The sequence below is a fragment of the Physeter macrocephalus genome, chromosome 11, assembly GCF_002837175.3.
Source record: "Physeter macrocephalus isolate SW-GA chromosome 11, ASM283717v5, whole genome shotgun sequence".
Taxonomy (NCBI): Eukaryota; Metazoa; Chordata; class Mammalia; order Artiodactyla; family Physeteridae; genus Physeter; species Physeter macrocephalus.
In genome coordinates, this window is record NC_041224.1 from 131,946,476 (window position 1) to 131,970,434 (window position 23,959).

At 38.5% G+C, this 23,959-nt stretch overlaps 2 protein-coding genes across 4 annotated transcripts in view; both read right to left on the reverse strand.

Moving 5' to 3' along the window:
* Window positions 1-465: 465 nt before the first annotated feature.
* On the reverse strand, window positions 466-10,873 carry DNAAF2 (dynein axonemal assembly factor 2). 2 transcript variants are annotated; one of them, XM_007105716.4, is made up of 3 exons: window positions 6,179-10,873; window positions 2,322-2,465; window positions 466-1,525 (listed from the first exon to the last, which is right to left on the reverse strand). In XM_007105716.4, the coding sequence occupies exons 1-3, from the start codon at window positions 8,264-8,266 to the stop codon at window positions 1,022-1,024; spliced, it is 2,736 nt and encodes a 911-aa protein (XP_007105778.2). In that variant the 5' UTR covers window positions 8,267-10,873; the 3' UTR covers window positions 466-1,021. The 2 variants fall into 2 exon arrangements, with proteins under 2 accessions (XP_007105778.2, XP_007105779.2); XM_007105717.4 differs by lacking the exon at window positions 2,322-2,465 and having other exon boundaries at window positions 773-1,525.
* A 93-nt stretch (window positions 10,874-10,966) lies between these two features.
* Window positions 10,967-23,959, reverse strand: part of POLE2 (DNA polymerase epsilon 2, accessory subunit) — a 95,658-nt gene continuing 82,665 nt past the window's right edge. For both annotated transcript variants that reach the window (XM_028495809.2, XM_007105715.3), the window contains 9 exons: window positions 20,661-20,833; window positions 19,999-20,088; window positions 19,773-19,827; window positions 18,991-19,050; window positions 18,826-18,903; window positions 17,015-17,123; window positions 15,991-16,167; window positions 14,116-14,183; window positions 10,967-11,097 (listed from right to left, as the gene is read on the reverse strand). In XM_028495809.2, the coding sequence (XP_028351610.1) occupies window positions 11,079-11,097; window positions 14,116-14,183; window positions 15,991-16,167; window positions 17,015-17,123; window positions 18,826-18,903; window positions 18,991-19,050; window positions 19,773-19,827; window positions 19,999-20,088; window positions 20,661-20,833 (829 nt within the window). In that variant the 3' untranslated portion in view covers window positions 10,967-11,078. The remainder of the gene's footprint in view (window positions 11,098-14,115; window positions 14,184-15,990; window positions 16,168-17,014; window positions 17,124-18,825; window positions 18,904-18,990; window positions 19,051-19,772; window positions 19,828-19,998; window positions 20,089-20,660; window positions 20,834-23,959) is intronic.

The window sequence follows — 23,959 nt, forward strand, 5'->3', positions numbered from 1 at the left end:
TGCCTTTCATGTTGTCCTAAAATTTTTTGTGAGGAAAAAGAAATCTGTTGGGATTTTCTCCTGGCCTCAAATAAAAATACTGTTCCACAAAATTCATAACTTAGCCACTGTTAGATAAATTATCTGCTGCCCTCTTTTAGGTGTTATAAAAGAAATTGATTAGAAAACACTAGCTTTTGTTGTTTTCATGTAATAATATAATGAAGACAATTTTCCTGTTGGAGCAAATTCTTAGATTAATTGTCCTGTTCTAAAATTTGTAAATTCTATAAAACCAAGGGATGTTTTAATAATTTACAAAAAATTCTTTTAAATTTTTGCATTTTCAAGGTCATTAACAAATAACCTGTTATTTTTATATATATATATATATATACACACGTATATATATATATATATACACACGTATATATATATACATGGTGACTTACATATGAAAAGACTAAAATACAGAGCTGAAGCAAAAATACTAAATTGCAGTGTATTTGTATTGTTTGGATCGTTTAATGTTGGTTAGTAAAGTTCTTTCCTCTCAGAATCTCTATGACAAGTATAAGTACATCCTATTTAGTGAGACTTAAAAATGAGTAGTTTTGAGATTCTCCTCCCGCCAACACATGCACTCTAGTGCGCTTCTAGTTAATTGCATTCTTTAGAAATACTCTTTGTGACAGACACAACTTAATGAATATTTATTTTGAAACTTTATTAAAGTAATGGCAAACAAAAGCCAAAAACAACACAGAAGTAAATATAAATAGGTTGTATTAAAACTAAATGTCTAACTATTAGAAAAAATATACATCAGAGGAATCACAAAACTTATTTACATAATTAAGGAAGCTTTGTATAAACTCTACATGCAAAAAAATAAATAGCTTCAATTTCCCCATGAGAATAAAAATTGCAAATTTTAATTTTATACTTTCTTGAATACCTTTGGTTTTAAGATAGTAAACAGAGAATCTATTTTTAGTCCATAAGTTTTTACTCAACCTTTAAATTCTAAGATGATACAGAATTAATCCAAGTCATAAAGCAAAGAATTCTGAAAACTGAATGAGCAATGAGTCACATGATCTTTAATAATCTGCACACTACCATCCTGCATATTGGTTTCCTTTATGCTGTCAAAACCAGGTGTATTGTGAACTTCAGTTTTGTTCAGTAAGGAAGATGGGTGATCTCCATCTAATTCTTTCTCTTCAGTTATTACTGGTTCTTTTAAATTATCTTTTTCATCATTTGAGTGAACAGCACTTTTGTCTTTTATAAATTCAGGTTCCATTTTTGACTCAGGTTGCTGAGACTTTGCAAACGGCTTTTGAGAAACATCAAGGGCCCCTTGTTGCAAGCATGCAACTGAACCACAACTGTCTGTTTCTAGTACTTTGACTGCTACAGATGAATTGGAATCAGCTGAGGTAGTAGCATGTTCTAGACTTTCTTTTTCAGTTAGATGACTTCCTTCATTGACTCTTTCTTCCTTCTCATGAAGCTGCTCAGAGTTACTACATTCTTGCAACTATGTCAAGAGAAACAGCAAATTAATAATTCTTTGAAACAAACAGAAAAGTAAATTGTACCCGCTGGAAACTTTTTTAAGTTGTGAAGGAATAACCCAGTAGACTTACAGATAGGCCCTCTGGCTTCCCCCTCAAAGTCATTCTCCAAATGCTGCCAGTCATGTTTTAATCATGCAAACCTGGCATTGATTCTCTGATTAAATACTTTCATTGACCCTTCATCTCTTTCAGGATAAAATAATCCTGGCCTACAAACCTTTTAACATGGCCTATAAAACCCATTAGCAGTCATTCTTATAAGGGCATTCTTGAATTTCTTGAATTTTCTTGTATTTCTGTGATTCTTTAGAGCCTCTTTCCCCTGAATTCACATTACAAGTCAATTGTGCTAGTTACTCATTTGTGTCCAATACTGAAGACTACAAAAATAACCAAACTTAAGTTCAACTAGAAAGAATGAACAAACTGGATGACATAGTTCCCATGGTTTGAGAGTCAAAAAAAAGCTGTTTGTCCCTGGACTAATACTTATAATTCCCAAATGTTAGTTTCTCTCCATTCCTCACTGGACAGTTATTTTGGGATTAAAGGAGATAACATAAGTGAAAATGAACTGCAGATGTTTAATAGTAAAATACATATAAAAAAGTCTTTATTCCTCTTAACATCACTCTTCCCAGCCATCATGTCCACTTAGTTTAAAGTTATGATATAAAGAAATCAAGAATTAAGTTATTTGTTAGGCTTCAACCTTGTCCCAAATCACTACGCTATAGAGCCCACCAAAATCCTTACCTTTGCATGTATTTCAATCTTACTATCAGTAACCTGAAGAACTTCAATTAATGGTGGGGTTAGGGGCATTGTCTGTTTGAATGGAGGGCTCAGGACCTCTTCAAGAAACTCATTAACATTTTCTTCACTGACAAATAACCTTTCCTAAAATAAGAGAAAAAATATTCTACCTTATTGGTCATACTTGACAGAATTCTATCTAAAAACAGCTCATAAAAGTTCTCACACAGTTCAGAATTGCACTTTTAATGTTATTCCTATGCTGAGCACAGGCTCCAGACGCGCAGGCCCAGCGGCCATAGTTAACGGGCCCAGCCGCTCCGTGGCATGTGGGATCCTCCCGGACCGGGGCACGAACCCACGTCCCCTGCATCGTCAGGCGGACTCTCAACCACTGCGCCACCAGGGAAGCCCATTCCTATGCTGTTTTGGCAAAAGAAAACTGAGTACTGTACAGAGCAATAAGAACAGCAAGAGTACATACATATATAGGAAAAGACCCTAAAAGAAAAGTCTTAGTTCCTTTTCTAGGTCTCTTATTAAATCTGAGGTATGTTTTCCCTCCAGGTAATCTTACTTACAAATTATCTTCCTTTTTTTTCCCCTCTATTTTGTAAGAATACATCACCTCTAGAGTTATAAATACAGTCCAAGCTAGAAAATGTAATTTAATTTTAGAACACTTCCTAATGAGTCAGCGAAAGATACACAGAATCTATTTAAATTTTGTGTGACCAGTTTGCCTTTTAGTTCTTGGCTAGGTAAGAGCCAAGTGTAATATTTTGTATAACAGAAGTACATTCCATTTTTAAGCACTGTGATAATCACTGCAACACTAGCATATAGCTTTATATAAGAATGAGGAAACACTGTAAATCAACTATACTTCAATAAAATTTTTTTAAAAAAATAAACACAACACTGTAAATCAACTATATTTAAATAAAATTAAAAAAAAAAAAGGAATGAGGTAGATTTCCAAACTATAGGATATGCAAAAATCATTTCCACCGGAATCCCAAACACAAAGCAATTTGTTCATATTCAAATACGTCAAGTGAATATAGGTATATAGTTAGGGCTTTGAAGGAACAACCATATTTAAAATTCTTAAAATCAGTTCACCGTTGCTCCAAATAAAAGTATTTTCCTCTGTACTTTAATGTAAACAAATTAATTACAAATAAACACAATTCATTATTTGGTCCAAATTGGGTGGGGGGATCAGAAAGAGACAAGTTTCAAGTTCTCTTCTATTAAACACTATTTAAACTGTGAACACCTACTAAACAAAAGTGAACTTTGGTGAAAGAAAAACTTTACATTTGGAGGACTTTGCCTTGCTGTTATTTGAAGATCGAGAATAACACTGTATTGTAGAAACAAACATTCTGCTCCCCCCACCCCACCAAATGAAAAGCATTTCTAAGGTGCATGTCTCTGCAAAAGACTTACACATTAACTGCAAAAAAATACACCAAATAGTTTAGTTACCTCAGGGAAGATTAATATTTATAATGGAAATGGTTATGATTAAAATACAAAGGATTTGCATAAACTTGCCTTCTCAGTCTAATGACTGATTTTACTATAAAAGATACTGAATTCAGTGGTCCTAATGCTCTAGGAAAATTCCCAGTGAATATCTAAGGCTTATAGAAATACATTTTGTGCTTGTTTATGCGTAAAGTATCAAATTCTGACCCTGACAGCCACAAATTAGTCTCTTTATAATTATTTTCATATAATGCATATATTAATGTAATCATTATATGTCTACCCACAAAATACTCCTGTGATTTTTTTTTTAATTCACTTTTAATACTTACAGCCGGGCTTCCCTGGCGGCGCAGTGGTTGAGAATCTGCCTGCCAATGCAGGGAACACGGGTTCGAGCCCTGGTCTGGGAGGATCCCACATGCCGCGGAGCAACTAGGTCCGTGAGCCACACCTACTGAGCCTGCGCGTCTGGGGCCTGTGCTCCGCAACAAGAGAGGCCGCGATAGTGAGAGGCCCGCGCACCCGATGAAGAGTGCCCCCCGCTTGCCGCAACTAGAGAAAGCCCTCGCACAGAAACGAAGACCCAACACAGCCAAAATAAAATAAATAAATAAAGTTTAAAAAATACAAAAACACTTAAAAAAACAAATACAGGGGCTTCCCTGGTGGCGCAGTGGTTGAGAGTCCGACTGCCGATGCAGGGGACACGGCTTCGTGCCCCGGTCCGGGAGGATCCCACATGGCGCAGAGCGGCTGGGCCCATGAGCCATGGCCGCTGAGCCTGCGCGTCCAGAGCCTGTGCTCTGCAACGGGAGAGGCCACAGCAGTGAGAGGCCCGCGTACCGCAAAAAAAAAAAAAAAAAAAAATACAGCCTGGTCCAGTAAAATGTAAAGAAAAGAATTGAACATTATGGTTCCATCAGCCGCAGCAAATGTGATGATTAATTAATTATAAATCTATTCCAGCTTCAAAGATATAAAACACAGTTGCCCTGATCCCATTTTGGTCTAGTTTCTTGCTAAAATAATGTTCGCATACTGGAAAATCAGATGAAAATATATTCTTTAGTATTCTCTCAAATGCTTGTCCATATAGCTTTTATCCCACATTGTGAGTTATTTTCACATTTATTAAAACAATTACAGGAAAACAACTGCCCTTTCCTAAATTTCCCCCTTCTGATGACATAAACATAGTCGATTTCATATTTTATATTCTCACAAAGTATCTTACCTAGCCCTGGCTATTTACCATTTTTGGAGGGTTTCAAATTAACCACTTCTCACAGAAGATACACTTCATAAAATAAAAATTTAACTTATTAGCAAATTTCTAGAAAAACACAGGAAGAAGTAAAACTTCCTGGCAGGTTAAAGCCCAAGGCCCCAAACTTAATTTTTAATATATAATCTGTGCAACTAGTGTTATGAATTTGGGAATTTAACCCTTGAATATCTTAAAAGAGCTAAAAAAATTTGCATGTAACATTGATACAAACCTCAATCAAAAATACCAATTAATTGTTCACTTATGAGTTTTAAAAGTTCTATAGAACGTCAAACTTTTTTTTTCCAATATTTGCCAATAGTACTGGAATACTGAATCTCAAGATCCTCAATAATCTGAAAGGTATAGTAGCAACTACACAATGATATCCTACGTAAACCTGATAATGCGCAGCCCCAGTTTTTGCCCAAAAGAGATGTAGCTGATGTGATGTTGGTACCAACAAAGGCTTAATTACACTTTGTTAAATGCCAGCCATTGTGCCAAGTCCTAGCAGGGAACAGATTAAAACAGATGCAAAAAGAGGTAATTTCAATGTAATATAACGCCCACCAGAAGACAACCCCACCAATATCAGCGACTGAAATTAAGCAGTACCATATGGCCGAGAGGGCAAGGGATTTAGATTCACACCTGCGAGTTGGTTTTCCTACAAAAGAACTGTGTGGCACAGGCTGAGTTACTTTTGCTCTCCGGAAGTAAACTATTATTTACTTTCTACGGTTGGAAAAAGCTATTTACCAACTTAAAATATGGCCGTGATAGAATGCCTCTTAAACCTATTTGTGTCACAACCCCTTTGAGAATATGACTAAAGTTGCAGCCCTTCTCAAGGGCAACTGTGAAGATTTGAAACCCATCCACCAGAGAGGATGCGTTAAGTTTTTTTCGTTTTTTTCAATATGCGTTTAACGTGTACTTAACATCTTTCATCAAGTGCATCAATTTCAAGTCATCAGGAAAGAAGTTATAATGTAAAATCCTTTGTTTAGGATAAACTGCGAGTGTGCCTGTGATAGCAAGTGGAACAGAATATTTCAAATATTAGGACTCTAGAAAGAACTGTTACCTCCAAAGAATCGTTGTTTAAACCATAATACCACTCTCTCCACTGTCCACGGCACTCCGGAGATTTGGCCAGTTCTATCACTGCATTGTTTGAAGAAATGCTAACCACTGGTTCTTTAGTATTCAACTTATTCTCTGGAGTAAATTGCAAAAAGAAGGAATAATAAACTAAGTCTTGGGTGGAGAAGGACAATTTGTACCAGAGGGGGGTCACTTCCCCTTGAAGACTTTGAGGCTGGATCCAAGGCACTTGAATGAGCAGAGTCAGGGATTCTTCATCCTGATTACACTGCAAAGGCGGACACAGAGGTTCCCCGCGGTCGGTCCCGGGACCACCCATGGCTCGATCAGCTGGCTCCCTGCGGGTGCCTTCCCGGGCCTCCAGCGCCTCCAAGCCGAGAGTTCGGCGCGCACTCACTCTTCCTGCAGAAGACCCCCTGTCAAGGTCCCCGGATGAAGTACTAGAAGCGCCTCCGCCACAGTCCCCAGGTGAGTTCCCAGTTCCGGGAGGCGGCTCCTCCCGGATGCCTATTGTTGATCTCTCTTGCCCGCTGAAATCCCGCTCCTCGGGTTCTGAGACGCGCTCCTCCCCGGCGGCGTCCGGGGTGGTGATCCCGGCGTCGGCAGTCCAGGCTCTGCTGGGATCCGAGCCTCCGTCTGCCCCACCAACCCCCGCCGGGCCCGCCTGCCCCTGGTGAGCGGAAGCGCAGGGCGCGCCGTCAGTTCCGGGCCGGTCGGCGGCCTCTTCCGGGGTCGCGGCGGGCTCCGGGTGCGTGGCGGTCAGCGCCACAGGTAGCGTGACCACCAGCTGCCGCCGGGCCTTGTTGAATTGCGCCTTGCCGCAGCTATCATCCACCGGGTACGGGAGCGAGAGCCGCAGCCGGTAGTCGGGTTTCCTCGAGTCAAGGCACAGCAGCTTTCCCGTAACCTCCAGCGCCGCCTGCTCGGCCGAGCGCAGCAGCGGCAGCTCGATGGTGACCACCAGCTCCTGGGGCACAGTACTGGGGGCCGAGTCACGAGAGCAGCGGTAATCCTGGAGGTCCACGTGGTGGCGCTGCACCACGCTGTAGCTAGGCTCGGTGGGGGCGGGCTGCAGGACGGCCTCCGGAGGGGAGGGCGCCTGGGGCCTCGGGATCGCAGCGCTCCCGGCGGCCTCCGGGTACCGGTAGGGGTAGGGGAAATCGGGGAGAGGGCTCTCCGGCTCCTCCTCTGGCCGGGCCGGGGAGCCCCCGGGCAGGGGCGTGCGTAGCACGGCGGCCTCCGGGGTCCCCTTGTACTTGACCTTCAGGATCTTGGCATTCCTGCGGTCCAGCTTCACGCCGAACTGCTTCTCCACGGCCTCCAGGGCCGTGGCGTTAAGCATCTGGCGGAAGCGCTCATGGCGTCGGGCCAGCGCGAGCGCGTCTGGGTGGAAGACCACGTCGTAGACGGTGTAGCGGCTTCCGCGGCCCCGAGCGTACTCCCGGCCCGGCGCCAGGCTGTAGGGCAGGGACCACTGGCTGCCGGATGCCGCGACCCTGGAGCCGGGCCGGCTGCTGGGCGCGCACACCAGCGCGTTGCTGCACACGTTCACGAAGCAGCGCCGAGTCCCATCCAGGCTGGTGCGCAACACGTGGCCCGGTTCCGGGTGCACGAACCGCACCTCCACTCCGCGCTCACGCTCCAGGGCCGTGATCTCCTCCTCGTAGCGCCGCCGGTTCTCGGGGTCCGTAATCTCCTCGGCGTACTCGGAGAACATTCGCCGGAACTCCGGGTCCTGGAAGGCGGAGGTGAGCTGCTGGACCTCCTCTCCGCTCAGGTCCAAGTCTTCCAGCGGCGAAGAGGCTGTCGCCTTGGCCATGCTGCCCCTCGGCTCCTTGCCCAGGGGCCAAGGGAGATGAATCTGAGACCGAGTGGGAGGAACGCGTCGTAGAGTCGCTGGTCTGCGGAGAGTGAGGCAGCGGAGGTTTGTAACCGCCAGAGAATTGAGCCTCGGGCAGCGTGTGCTCGTTGCCATAGTGACACCACCAACACCCGGGAGGAGGGGCAGGAATAGGGTTGACGGAAATATCAGAAATAACCTTAGTTTCTTCAAACCAACATTATGCATTTTTTAGATTCCTGTGCCATGGTGCGGTTACCTCTGCAAAATAACCATCTGAATAATTGTCATAATTAACAGCATCATGTACGTTATCCATTGTTCACAACACTTCAAGGTAGACCTAATCCCCATTCCACAGATGAGAAGACGGGACCCTGACGAAAGTTACAAAGCTAATACATTCACAAGCTGTGATTCTAACAACTTTATATGCTTTATTCACTTCGCTAAACCAGCATTTCCGTCTCCTAGATATTTCACTAATTTGCCCTGTTTACAACTCTCATTTGGTGCAAGAGATATTATGGGCAGGCTATTCATAAATAGCCAATGATCAGTAAACATATGACTTCGTTAATAATAAAAATGCAAATATAAGATACTACATATCACCTATCAAAATGGAAAAGGCTTTTTTAAAAAACAATTACTCTGGGCTTCCCTGGTGGCGCAGTGGTTGGGAGCCCGCCTGCCGATGCAGGGGACACAGGTTCGTGCCCCGGTCTGGGAAGATCCCACATGCCGCGGAGCGGCTGGGCCTGTGCGTCCGGAGCCTGTGCTCCGCAGCGGGAGAGGCCACAGCAGTAAGAGGCCCGCGTACCACCAAAAAAAAAAAAAAACAATTACTCTATTTCCTTGGGGTGGTAGAATTATATTAATAAAACCTTTCTAGAGAGTAGTTTGGTAGCTGTATAAAAAGCCTTTAGAACGTGCATACTTTTTTTGATCCAGCAAGTCCAACTTTGAGAGCATTCTCAAGAAACATTATGATTCTAAAAGTTTGGGAAGAAGCTAAGAATTCAACAGTGGGACTGGTTGAGCAGATTTTGGTACAGCCATGCAATGGGATTCTATGCAGCCATTCAAATAGGTATTATAGAAGAATATTTATTGATTGGGGTAGTTATTAATTGGTAGTTGTTAAATCCAGTGATCATTTTTCTGTTCTCATTTTGTTGAAACTCTCAGCAACATTTAACACAATGTTGGCATTACCTCAATGTCGAGACACCATCCAGGTTTCTCTCCTACCTCATCACATGCACTGGCACTTCCTGTGGTTTCCCCACACTGAGACCAAGTGTTGGCTTTTCTCATAGCAGAGAAATCTCAACCTACTCCCATCTTGTGTGATCTACCTGGCCCCTAAGGCATAATGTCACATGATGGCGTCTCATACCCAGATTCCTGCGGTGCGGTGAGCCGTGCTTCAGCTGATTAAACACCAAGTTGGGGAGCACACCACCTCTCTGTTCCCCAAAGTATTAGCCCTGGATACCCTTGCAGTGCTGTTCCTCTGCTAGCCCATTTTTCAGACCTCTGCTTCCTTTTCATTTCCAGACAATGTCCACCTCCACCTGATTCTAGTTCCTGTCTTATTCTAATAATTATTGCCTGATTCTGGCAACTTATTGGCTCGTACATAGTTAACTGCTCTGCTTCATCTTACGTCACCTTGCTAACCCGTAAACATACCCTATCTTTTTAGGCATTAAATGTGTTCCTAAAGAAATCTTTCATATGTAGCTCTATGGTTCTTGTAACTGGACCAACAACCTTGCAGTTTCTATTTCACTTTCAAGGCCCAAATTGTAAATTTTCCCAAGTAATCTAGTAGCTTTTGAACTTATGCCTTGATTTCACCTTTAGTCAAAATTTCCAGGCTATTCTTGAAATTAAAGCTCAATCTTGCTCTTCTAACATCAGACCTCTTCTAATACTCTGAAATTTTACATCCTTAAACCACATCTCAAATTGCCACTTCATCCTTAACCAGAATTCACTTATCACAACATTCAGATTTAAATTTCTTGAGGAATTTTCTTTCGGTGTCATTTTAATTTTTTTATCAGTATCTCTTCCCCAAAAAGCTTTGAAAGAAATATCTTCCATTCCAGTCTTTCTGTAATATTAAGATTATTCCTACATTTGAAATACTCTTTGTATGTTTAACAACTTCCTGTCATTCAGATTCATTTCTGGGCCATCACCATAGTCCCCCCCCACCATAAACTAATAGATAAGGGCATGGTGTTGAGTTATTATACCCAAAACAGCAAAACAGTCTGCTTCAAAGTGAATATTATTCCTTTTAAATGTAAAAACTATGGGGACAGTGTGTTTTTAAATTTTCAGTGCCAAAAGGTAATTATGTAATGAATATCATAGTAATATCCTGAAACAAAGGTTTTCACTATCATTAGAATAGATTCTGTGACTTGAAATTTAAACAATTTGCAATTTTTGAATATACTATTAAGACTCTTATGGTGAACATTAGCGTGTAACTAGTACAGAAATAATGAAACTTAAATATTTAAACACAAATGTATACTTGGATTATACATTTTTACACATTTTCATATTTTTCATAAAAAATTATGCAGAAAATATTTTTCCTATAAAACTTTGTAAAGTATACCATCATGTTTATTTTATTTTATTTATTTTAAAAATATTTACTTATTTACTTGGCTGTGCCGGGTCTTAGTTGCGGCATGTGGGATCTTCGTTACCGCGTGCAGGATCGTCACGGCGGTGTGCGTTTAGTTGCCGCGTGCAGGATCTAGTTCCCTGACCAGGGATTGAACCCAGGCCCCCTGCACTGGCAGCATGGAGTCTTAACCACTCGACCACCAGGGAAGTCCCCATCGTGTTTACTTTAATATCAAAATTTCATAAAATAGAAATTTAAGCAGAACATCCTAAAGTTTACCATAATTTTATTTTAACTTAATATCAAAATTACATAAAATATACAATTAAAATTAAGCAGAAAATTGATGAATTCTGTTTCTTCAGATGGTCTTTAAGAATCTCAAAAACCTTGGAGTTTGCTGAAAAAAGAAAATATAAAATTAAACATTTTGGAAACCTAAGTTATTGTACATTTCTTAATATTTAGTTTTAGTTAATTTTAAAAATAGGTCAATACATGCATATTGTTCCAAATTCAAAAAGGGACACAGTGAAAAGTAAGTCTGTCTCACACTCTATTTCTGCTCTCCAGAAGCAACAGTATATCCTTATAAAGATTGTCTAATCATATACAAGCATGTGTGGGGGGTTGATGCTTTAAAAACACACAAGTGGTAGAATACAATGAACACTATTCTACCCCTTTTCTTCAATTAGTAATAAACATATATTTATAATTTTTAACTACTCCTTTCCTCTATGGCTTTGAAATTTAATATAAATTAGAAAAGTTCTGAATAACTTTAAAATAGATATACATTTAAGCTATTTGTTTTGCAATTTTATAAAAACTACAGTAAAAATAGCTGTACCCAATTTTATGCATAAACCCAAGTATACCTGTAGGATAAATTCCTAGAAATGGAATTGCTGATATATGCAGTTGAGGTCTTAAGAAAAAAGTTTTTACCATTTTTTTTTCTGACCAACTCTGTGTGAGAATGGGTGTTTCTCCCCTACATCACCAACACTGTATTTTTAAATAAAACAACTGTATTTGAGAGCACATGTTGAAACAGGGTTAAACCTTATCTACTTTGGCTACATTTCTGTGGTTAACTACAATATGATTTCACAAATATTCTAAGAAAAAAATTATTTTTAGGAGAAACTAAGTAGCAGTAAAACCAAATTATTTCACTATATCATGAAAATTTTTTCTCTCTCAAAAAAGAAAAAAACAAAAAAAACACATCAACTTGTTTGATCCAGCACTGAAAAAATTCCTCAAATTATCACTACTAAATTATAGTTTGGAAATTATGTCAAGGGTTTTCAGCATCTGACTCCACAGATGATAAAGGGACCAACTATTTCAACTCAACAGTGAATGTCAACTGCAAGTCAAGGACTGTTCTAGAAACTTTTAAGAGGGACAGGCACATAAATGACTAAAACAGTGTCTTAGAACTGTCATAGAAGTCTGTATACAGTGCTTAGATTCTAAGCACTGTACTTAGATTAACAATTATGCATGGCAATCAGGGAACATTACAAAAAATGTAACAAGTGTCTTGTGCTATCTTAATAAATCTGTTAATTTCCTATTGTGATTTATTTGCTTATCTCCCAACTCATTAAAAAAAGAATATTAACTGGTTTGCCAAGATAGATATAATAAAAAGATAAAAGTAAGGAAATCAGGAAATTCAAGTAAGAGAAAAATACAGATCAGAAAAGAAGAGGAAGCCAGAGCCGCAGCCAACATTTATGCTAGTAAATCCTCTGCTGCTGTAGAGGTGGGCTGCATGTTTGGCTGTGCTTCCTGGCAGCTAACACAAAGGGAGTCTATTAGTAGATTTACAGTCTCCCCAAGATGAAAATAAACAGTTGCTTGGGACAGACACAGATTTCTCTTGTCCTGAGATCTGCTTAAAGTGCCCACTATTGGTTTTCATAGCAGAATAAGTTTTATATGTCTGTGAATTTATACCAAATCTCAGTTCAGTAAAAGTCAATCTAAAGGCGGACAAAATAGGGAATTCCCTGGTGGTCCAGTGGTTAGGACTCTGCGCTTTCACTGCTGAGGGCCCGGGTTCAATCCCTGGTTGGGGAACTAAGATCCCACAAGCTGAATGGCGTGGCCAAGAAAAAAATTTTAAAAAGGTGGACAAAATATGCTCCATAGGTGACCTAATCCTGGGGTCACAAAATCACTCTCAACAACAGCGAGTGGTTGAGACTGGTAAGAGCGTTGCCTTTACCTAAAGGCATTATAAGTCAAAAAAAAATTTGTTTAAGGATTCATTGTGGGCTAGATGAAGTCAAACACATGTTCAGCTTATGGAATAGAGGCTAGAATATCAGTGACTTTTATAAGAGTATCTGTCTGGTTATATTCCAAAAACTAAGCAGTGCCTGGAATACAGTAAGATTCAAATACACGTCAAATGAGTGAATCCAAGAATAAAATTTAGAATATCCCAAAGTGAACGGACTTTAATCCTCCATGAATACTGAGCAGCAAAAATAATGCAGAAATTTTTTTTCATGAAATATATATAAGAAGCTATTAATCATGGTTTCAGGGTTAGGAAACGGAGCTACTTTTTCCTTTTCAATTTTATACTTTTAAGCATTGTTTGAAATTTTTATCATGTACTTGTGTTTTTATTTAAATAAAGATGTTAATTACAAAAAGTAAAAAAAGACAATTGGGTTGGGTGTTCAAGATTATATTCCCTGAGAACCTGGAGGTATTTGATTACTGTTCTTAACTGGAGGTGGAAAACAAAATATAATTAACCAAGAAATCACACGTTAGGATGCCTGAATCTAAGGGAAACTGTTAAAAATGCAGATTTCTGAGCCCTACAACTAGAGAGACATTTGATAACTTTGGGGTGGGATCCTGGAACTTAACATTTTTAACAAGGACCCCAGAGGATTCTGATGCACGTGGTCTACAGGACACCCTCTGAAAACCACTACCCACCAAGTGATTATTCTTTTTTCCCCAAGACCTCCCCCCAACTCCAACCCCTCACCATCACCACACTCAACTCAGCTCCCCTACAATTCTTTGCTGCCAATTTAAGGCAGATTACCTAGGTTTTGAGAACCAACCATGTGGACAGCAAGGCTGACCTCTTGGAATAATAACATCATCAGGAGTCTGCCTGTAAAAGAACTAGCCCACCTCCACAGCCAGTCTGAGATTTCCCTCAGAAAACAGTTCTTGGTCTATTTCATACAAATGTGCCATCAAGTACATACAATTCTGTGTCTCCCAGCAAGAACACAATAAGTTCAGCCTAGAACATTTCCAATGAGCTACTGTAGACTTTTAAAAACTTCAGCACACCTACAGAACATCTGAATTTTAGCAATATTACGCCAAGAGACAGCTGTTTCTTGCTGTTTCTGAGGGCACTTACCTATCTTCTACTATCTTACTGGAAGGATAAAAAACTTTGAATGAAAATCCACTTCTTGGAAAAGAGCCCTTTGGAGAGAAAAATGCCCATAAGTGAATACTCAACTTTTGAAAAAGAATCCCTATTTTAAAAATCAAACTCCTTGCTCCTAACTTAAAAATAAAGTTACAAGATGTGACTATAAAGTAATGAGACAAATTTTTGTATGCTCTTTATAGAGAAAAAATACTACTATAAAATATCTCCACTTGAAGCAAAAAGTCAAGTTGACTAGAACAGTTACGCTAACAAATGTGACTAGAAATGCTTACGAGGGGTTCTACTTAGTATAAGAAATAAACAGTACTGGGTGATGCTAAATAAGCATATAAGACACTCAAACATCATGTTCGAGAAGTCTTTCCTGCCCCTCTCCCCAGTAAAAATCTGGGTTTGATGCCCTGCCATTGTGCCCCCAAAACAACTGAGCAGTAGTCACACATACAATTGTCTGTCCATTACTAAATGCTAAAGTTACTGAGCAGACTGTCTTTTCAGTCTTTGTGTCCCTAGCACTAGCTCAATGCCTGGCCCATTGCAGGCATTCATTAATGGGAATAAGTATCAAGAAAGGATGAAGCAATGTCAAAACCAAGTTTTGGGCTTGCCCAAAAGGTATAAATAAGGTTAAAAAGATATAATGATGGTGTAGGAACTGGGTGGTTACTCATGTACAGTATGAAAAAGTGGAAAAAATTCAGAAATAAAGTGGTTTCAAATAGAGCGTTAACTATGAGAATGCCCAAAGAGTTCAATTTAAGTAAGCAAATAGTCTCATTGTGACAAGAATATTGAAATGTGAATAAAGATTCTACAAAAATTAGGGCCACAAATTTCAAACAATGAACCAAATCAGCTGACTGTGCTCATCCTTAGAGCAGTAGTTCCCAACTAGGGACAATTTTTGTCTCCTAGGAGACATTTGACAAGCATCTGAGGACATTTTCGATAGTTACAACTGGGGGCTGCTACAGGCATCTAGTGGATGGAGGTCAGGGATGCTGCTAAAACACCCTGCAATGCACAGGATGGTGCCCCAAAACAAAGAATTATCTGCTCCAAAATGTCAATAGTTCTGTGGCTGCAGAAGCCAGACAAAATAAATGTGTGTGTGAGAAAAGCAGTAAGGGATGATGTTTCTAGAAATGACCTAGATGAAATAAAAAAGTACTAAAGTTTAAAATTCACAAGAATCAAGGAAACATACAGATTAAAAATCACTAGTGAAGATATTTGACATAAAAAGCAACATTATGCAGCATTTAGTCCCCAAGTTCAAAAAGTCAATCATACTTTTATAGAAATTCAGAAGCAACTTGAAGATTCTGAAGCAATTTCAAGGTTCTGCATAAAAATGAAATATTAAACTGTGTCCCTTTAAAACAAACAAACAAACAAAAAACTGTGTCCCAGTAGGAATTTCCACATTTATCAATCTTAGATTTTTGGGACTTGGACAATTTCCAACAACAACAAAAAATCCTCCTCAAAGGACAATTACCATTAACATGTTTAAAGGGAACAGAATACATGCTCTGAAAGTAATTTCCAGAAAGGAATCCCAAGGCAAGTTACTTTGAAGGGGAAAATACTCATCTGGATTTATACGCTTTGGTGCATTTTTTTTTCTTTTTTAAGAAAAAAGTCACTTTACTTTATAGTCACATACTCTTTTGAAAGTTTAAGAACTTTCTGTTTATACCAAATTAATTCAGTGTTTCATTTATAGTATATTTTTACTCCAACAGTAATTGATTAAACATATATTTTAAATTTAAAGAAGTAACACTCTAATCTTGACAAATTATGACTACATAATGTTAACTACGTTCTTACAGGGTTTATGCAGAGGCATTCGGTATTGGTCAAAGTAAAAGGATCGTATTTGTCTGCGATGACAAGTAAGTCAGGCACAGGGTACACTCTCAGAGCATAGTCATACGCCCAATACACCGGGCAGACATAAAGAGGGAGAGGAGTCAGGTGTCCTTGGGATAAGATAGTCTTTACAAACTACAAAAGAATGACACAAAACAAACTTCAGTGCATTTGCAAAAGCTAAAAGAGCAACAAAGAATTTCAAATTAAATAGTAATTACCAAAGTGACTTAGAAAATTTGAGAAACAGTTGGGAAAACTGAATTACAAAACCTTGGGGAAACTGATATAAAATGAAATCAACTATCCTGTATTTTAGGATTAATGTATGAGTTTTCATTCAACACCATAAAAGCTACTCCTCCAAACAGTCATTTTGGAGCAATTGTATTTTTAGCTGTATAATAAACTCATTTGCTAATTCTGTTCATCTAAAAATAATTCCACAGCTTGAGTAATGCCAAGAATATATACTTAGCCTACATACACTTTAAATGTTATAAAATACATACTAAAAATGCTCTGTATGATCTACTTCCATACTTCCAAATGAGGGTACATGTAACCAGTGACTGACAACTGGGAATCTTGAAGCTACAAGATAATCACTACACATCCTCCTGATTGTGGGCAAATCATAGGAAATACTTAATAAACATGATAAACATAAACATTTTATTTAAACAAATATATATATATTGAAGTACAATGTAAGATTTATGAGTTCTAAAGGCAAAACAGGAAGCTCCAAAGAAATTTCCTGCTACTTCGGGGCTTTCTTCTGCCCATTAGGGGACACGTCAGTAAGAAAACTGAGAAACACTGATTTAGGAACAAAAATTACCTTACTGACAAAAGTGTGCTGAAATTATTTTGAACTATAAATAAAAACAACAAAAGGGCAAGTGATTAAGTGGCTTAACAAAATTTTATATAAAGCCACATGTAATTAAGATACCTTAATAAAGAAGACACAACTTACATGATTAGGAATATCCAAATTGCTACTGGGAAAACGGACACAGTTTCTGCACATTTTATTCACTAAGTCTTCACGAAAGACAATAATTTCTTGTGTACAATACTGAATTCTGAAATAAAAACAGTAGTTGAATGTGACTTCCTCAGAACAAAATATGAGGTAACTTTAAAGGCAAGATGTTTTATAGTACAAAGCCATTCTCACTTCCCATTGTTCACCACAGAAAAAATTCAACCAGAATCTATTCACCCATTCATTTGACAGTAATTTATTGAGATCTTAATATGTGTCTGGCACTATTCTAGGAATGAGAATAAACAACAGATACAATAATTACACAGTATGTTGGAAGATGATTAAGTGTATGGCAAAAAGAAAAAGGCTAACAGGAATCATTTAGGGGAAGGGAAGGTCTAGAAGGCTGGAGTATTAAATAGGAGTATTGGAATAGGTAGGGCTCATAATGAAGTCTGATCTGAGCACAGACTTGAAGGAGATGAGAGAGTCAAGCAGACAGGCAGAGGAAGAACACTTCAGGCAGAGGGTACAGGCAGAGCAGAGGCCCTAAGATGAAACATGCCTGGCACATTTGAAGAACAAAAGGAGGCTGGAGTGGCTGGAATAAATGAGGAGGAGAAGAAAGTCAGAGAGGAAATCATGGAGGAAACTGGGGGCCAGATCATGCAGGCCATGACTACCATTGCAAAGGATATGGGCTGTTATGGAATAACATGAGGTGCCCAGCCCATCTTTCTGAATCAGTAGGATGGATGTGACATGCCTTACAGTTTAAAGGATCACTCTGACATTGTTAAGGACAGACTACAGAGGAGCAGGGGTAGAAGCTAGAGAACAATGAGGAGGCTATTACAGTGATCAAGGCTAAAGAAGATGGTAGAGGGTTGTAGAGGGGGAGGTATAGAGAGGTGGCCAGCTTCTGGATATATTTTGAAGTCTTTCTTCAAATTTTTGAAGGACTTCCTAAAAGCTTGCATGTGAGGAAGAATCCCAAAGGTTGGTCTGAACAACTGGAAGGATAAAGGCGTCAGGAACTACGTTGAGGAAAGCTATGGAACAGGGTTGGGGACTGATGAGGGAAGAAGATCAGAAGTTCAATCTGAAGTTGTCTATTTGACATCCAAGGGGAGATGACGAGTACGCAACCAGATATGTAAGTGTGGAATCTGGTAGAAGGTTTGAGCTGGAGATATCAATGTGGGAGTTGTCAATACACAGAGGGTAATTAAAGCCCTTGGACTGGAAAGGTCACTGAAGGAGTGAATGCAGGTAGAAAAGAGAGGAGAAACAACGACTGAGGCTATTCCCTCAGTAAGAGCCTATGGTCACAGTGAGTAGCACATACAGTAAATGTGTAATCCTTTCAGTCTTCCATTGTAACTTTTCTTAAAGGATGTGTAACTGGAATATCTATTTTTAAATCTCCATCCATTATTTAAGCTTCTAAATTCAGTGTTAGTGAATTATTTAAATACAGTTAAAACATTTTTAAAGTTTTGAGAAACCTAAAATAGAAAGAAATTTTCTTTTCATTTTTATCCCATAACAATCAAAATTCAGAGAAAAATTTTAAGAAACAGGTTAATTTTTTTCCCACTTTTTGTTTTAGTTTTTTTTTTTGGCCACGCCGCCCATGGCATGCGGGATCTTAGTTCCCCAACCAGGGATTGAACCCACGCCCCCTTTAGTGGAAGCGTAGAGTCCTAACCACTGGACCACCAGGGAATTCCCAAGAAACAGGTTAATTGTTAAATGAAAGGAAAAAACTGCAACACAAAAATACTAATATTTACCTGCAAGGATTAGTAGTAAAAACTGAAAATGGTACTCTTTGTCTGAATTCATTAGTGATGCTTTCAGCAAATGGTGGCCTATAAAAACAATTTATGTGATATAATATACATTTTAAAATTTTACAGAATTTTCTTTACTGTTGCAAATATCTGAATAAAACTTACCTTGGTAAGATGGAACCAAATCCAGGATCCTCTGGACCAGGTACAAACACAAATCGACTACTGTAGCAAAATTCAACATAATTCATTCTAAAAATATTGCACCACTATCCCGTAGTCCAAAACCAAGTTATTGCCTTTAATTAAATTACAAATTTTTAAAAATTAAATTTCATGCATTTTAATAAATGAATTACTAAAAGGCTCCAGACCAATACTGTCCAATAGATCTTTTTGCAATGATAGAAATGTTCTAGACCTGTACTGTTCAATTATTGAGTGCTTGAACTGTGGCCAGAGTGACTGAATTTTATTTTTATTTATTTTATTTTTTTATTTTTGGCCACGCCCTGCAGCTTATGGGATTGTTTTAGTTCCCTGACCAGGGATGGAACCCGGTCACCACACCATACCCCCACTTGCCTGCAGTGAAAGCACCAAGTCCTAACAACTGGACCGCCAGGGAATTCCCTTAAATAATTTAAATTTAAAGAGATACACGTGGCCAGTGACTATCATATTGAAGAGTGTAGCTCTAGACCCTTAGAGTAATGTCACCAAGAAATTTGGAATATGGTGGAAATTATCACTCTTCCTTCTAATACTTTATATTATAAATCTCTACTAGAGTGTAACATATATTATCATGATAGAAGGTTAATTTTATCTCTTAACTGTACTAATTTTCTCAACTTTTTCTTCCATCCATTTCTTAACTTAGGATTCATTTTTTGTGTTTCTTAAATAACACTTTAAATAAAAAATATAGCAACAGAAATCATTACCTTTGGTGAATATTTGGGTATTCACATATTATATCTGCCAAAGTTTTTAGGGAATCTAAAATTTTAAAGGGATATTGAATTTACTTTGCATATGATATACATAAATCAAATTTTATTTTATTAGCTACAACTACATATTTTGAATGAAATTAAAATATTATAGATTATTTCTTATCAATTTAGTTTATACAAATGTAGAAACACTTATTAAACAGATCCTCAATACCTTTCAAAGCTTGAACCTGATTTTTTCCATATGGTACGGATGAAAAATTGCCACATAGAATAAAGCAAGTTGGAGGTGCTGGTGAATAACCTAAAAATAAAAGAAGAAATGAACATATAGAGTGTAGAAATCATATTAAAATCTTTCAACCATGAGTTTTTAAATAATAAAACCATACTATTTTAAAAATAATACCTTATTTTAATAACATTATTATAAAAAATAGTAATAATAGTGCCCATTTATTGAGCACTTATCTTGTGCCAGGCCCTGCAATGGCTTGATTAATCCTCACAACATCCCTGTAAACTGAGAGATTAAGTAACCTGCCCAAGGTATTAGGCTACAGCTTAAACCCAGTTCTGTCAAATTCCAAAGCCTAAGCTGTTCTCCACTCTTGTACTATTCTTAGGACTAATTCTCATTTATCATGAATACACAGACACACACACACACACACACACACACACACACACACACAGTTATTTTTCAAATGTAAAAATATAAGTCTTTAAGATGAATTCATTTAAAATATTTCACCACTGAATCAATGTCTTTTAAAAACTAGACTACTCAAAAAGATACATTTGTTTTAAGAATTTAGTTTTAAGACATGAATTATCATTAGAGTTCAAAAAAGAATAGAAAAAAATGACACCTACCAGAAAACATGGTGTGAAGTTTTTCCAATACTTCTACTTGGTCCAACCAAACATCAGATATAAACACAAACATGGCATCTTTATTCTCATCCTCTAGTTGTTTTAGTTTTGCAGAAGTCTTCACAGATGTATTAGAAGGCCCTCCAAAAAAATTAATATTTCCATAGTATGCCCTAGGTAATTATAACACAATTATTACCTTCTATCCTATATTCTGTTGGAGATATTTTTCTGATATTCTACAAATTTAGCTTCTGTCTATCTAATGAGGTAATTGTCCCATCAATGTAAATTGGACCATGAAAATGTATTATTTGTAGCACAAAAAACAAGTTTAAGTGTTCGAAAATGAGAAAGGAAGCAATACGGAAGCAGTAAATAAAGTACAGATATAGTATACCTGTACCTTTTAAAACTTACTAAAGCAAATATTAAAATAAATCACAATTTCCTATGTAGTTGAAAGTAGGAGAAATAGATACTCAATTTGAATAAGTAATAAAAGTCTCAAAAAAAGTGCTAGCCATTTGACCAAGCAATTCCACTTCTAGAAATCTGTTCTAAGAAATTAAGGATGTCTAAAAAGACTAACGTACATCCCAGAATTGGGAAAATCTGGAAGGAACACTAAAGCTTGCAAAAATGGTCAATAGGAAATTGGGGTGATCTTCTGCACTCTCAGCCCTCTACTGCTTTGCCACCCACCCTTCACTGGCTGCCATCCTACAGTTCCCAGCTTCAATGTACTACCCCAGAGAAGCCTCCCCTGAGGATCCCAAGAGAAGTTAGATTTCCCCATTACACACACTTGTAGGACCCTGCACTTCTCTTTTGTAGAACTTATCAAATTTGTAATCAGCTAATTATTTGGGTGACAGTTTAATGTCTATCTCCCCAGTCCAACACCTAGCACAGAGCCTGGCAATATAGTATGTGCTCAAAATACACTGCTGAATGTAACAAATCATGTAATTAAAAAAGTATTTCATGGTAATGGAAAATGTTGACTGCATATTAAATGAAGAAGCAGGTTGCAAAGCAGTGTACAGTATGTATCCATTTTTAGTGTCCAAAAAAAGGGAATAGATATAGACCTATGTATTCATGCATAAAAACTCTCTATGTAATAAGTATGTGTATATATATATATATCTTGTTAGAGTTGATTCTTGTTAGGTTGCTGTAATTATATCCTATAAAGTCACTACAAACACTGCATTAAGGAATACTGAACCCTTGCTCCTAAGGAAAATATGTACATATCAGATAGATTGTAATATTAAATCCTAAAAACAAAAACAAAAAAAACCCTCATGTTGGTAGATTCTATTTTCTTTATTTTACAAAAGAGAAAGCGAGGTTCAGGTTCAGAAGTGTTAAGTAACTCTTCTGAGGCCATCCCAATAGCAGGTGCCAGTGTTAGGTTACAATCTTGCGGTTATCAGAGGAATGAAATAAGATGAAATTGTATGAAATAACTGTATGATGATTTCAATTATATACCCAATCATAAACCAGAGCATCACAGACAGAAATACCTATTAAGCTGATTCTTGAGAAATTAAAGCTTAGAAAAGCCTCACTAACACCTTCCATCCTTGGTACCTGGAATACAGGAAGTCCCCTACGTATGAACCTTCAAGTTGAGAACTTTCAAAGATGCACACGTGCCCCTGTATGCCAGCCGTTGTACTGTACTACTGTACTTTTCAAGGTACTGTACTGTAAGGTTAAGAACGTTTTCGTTATTTTTTGTTTATTTTTTTGTTTTTTTAATGTATTATTTGTGTGAAAAATATTATAAACCAATTACAGTACAGTACTATATAGCCGATTGTGTTAGTTGGATACCTAGGCTAACTTTGTTGGACTTACAAACAAGTTGGACTTACAAACAATTTGGACTTACGAACGTGCTCTCGGAATGGAACTCATTCATATGTAGGGGACTTACTGTATAATGTGCAAAGACAGGAGCAAGAGGAAGGCCTATTTTCCCAAGAAATACTCTACGAATTCTAGGAACTCTAACAACACTCTGGGCTCAGAAAACACAAGTCACATGCCCTGTACCAGTGAAAGAGAGCAGCATGGCAATGAAATCCCAGCAAATCTGTACCCTAAAAAAATTATATGGTAGACTAGGCAATGGTGGGAAGGCATTAGGTCAGTTCAGATCCTTTTGAGATGGGACCACGTTGTAGACATATTTGTATTCATTTATCCTTTTTTAAAAATAGATTTTATTTATTTATTTATTTTTTGGCTGCATTGGGTGTTCCGTTGCTGTACACGGGCTTTCTCTAGTTGCGGCGAGCGGGGGCTACTCTTCGTTGCAGTGTGTGGGCTTCTCATTGCGGTGGCTTCTCTTGTTGAGGAGCACAGGCTCTAGGCACACATGGGCTTCAGTAGTTGTGACACATGGGCTTCGGTAGTTGTGGCTCCTGGGCTCTAGAGCGCAGGCTCAGTAGTTGTGGTGCACGGGCTTAGTTGCTCCACGGCATGTGGGATCTTCCCGGATCAGGGCTCTAACCCGTGTCCCCTGCATTAGCAGGCGGATTCTTAACCACTGCGCCACCAGGGAAGTCCCTCATTTACCCTTAAAACAGTATTTTACACATAGAAAGAACTCAATAAAATACCTATTGTTGAATTCACTGACTGCCACCAGAATACAGCCCTCTGAATTTTACTTTGGAGGTATTTTAAGAGAAAAGTAATTTATAATCCTAACTGGAATAAAATGATTATTTTACTTTAACATACTTTATGACACCTCATACCAGTCCGTTGGTGTACTAAACACACACAAAACAGTTTAATTTAGAGAAAATGAGACAATTTAAATGGAAGATTATTTGAGACATTACAGTGATGAACTCTTGGCTAAACTGAAACGAATGGTAATACTCATGGCCAGCTTCCTCAATTACTCCTCTCATTCAGACGTAGTAATTTTGAGGCTTGTATGAAACGGAAACACCAAAACAACAGCAATTATGCCTTAAATATAGTCCAAAAAAACCCCTACAATGATATAAACCTAGCCACAAACTAGCACTAAAAACGTTCACTTAAAAGTGAGCTGGCTAGGGGCTTCCCTGGTGGCGCAGTGGTTGAGAGTCTGCCTGCCGATGCAGGGGACACGGGTTTGTGCCCCGGTCCGGGAAGATCCCACAGGCCGCGGAGCGGCTGGGCCTGTGAGCCATGGCCACTGAGCCTGCGCGTCCGGAGCCTGCGCGTCCGGAGCCTGTGCTCCACAACAGGAGAGGCCACAACAGTGAGAGGCCCGCGCGTAC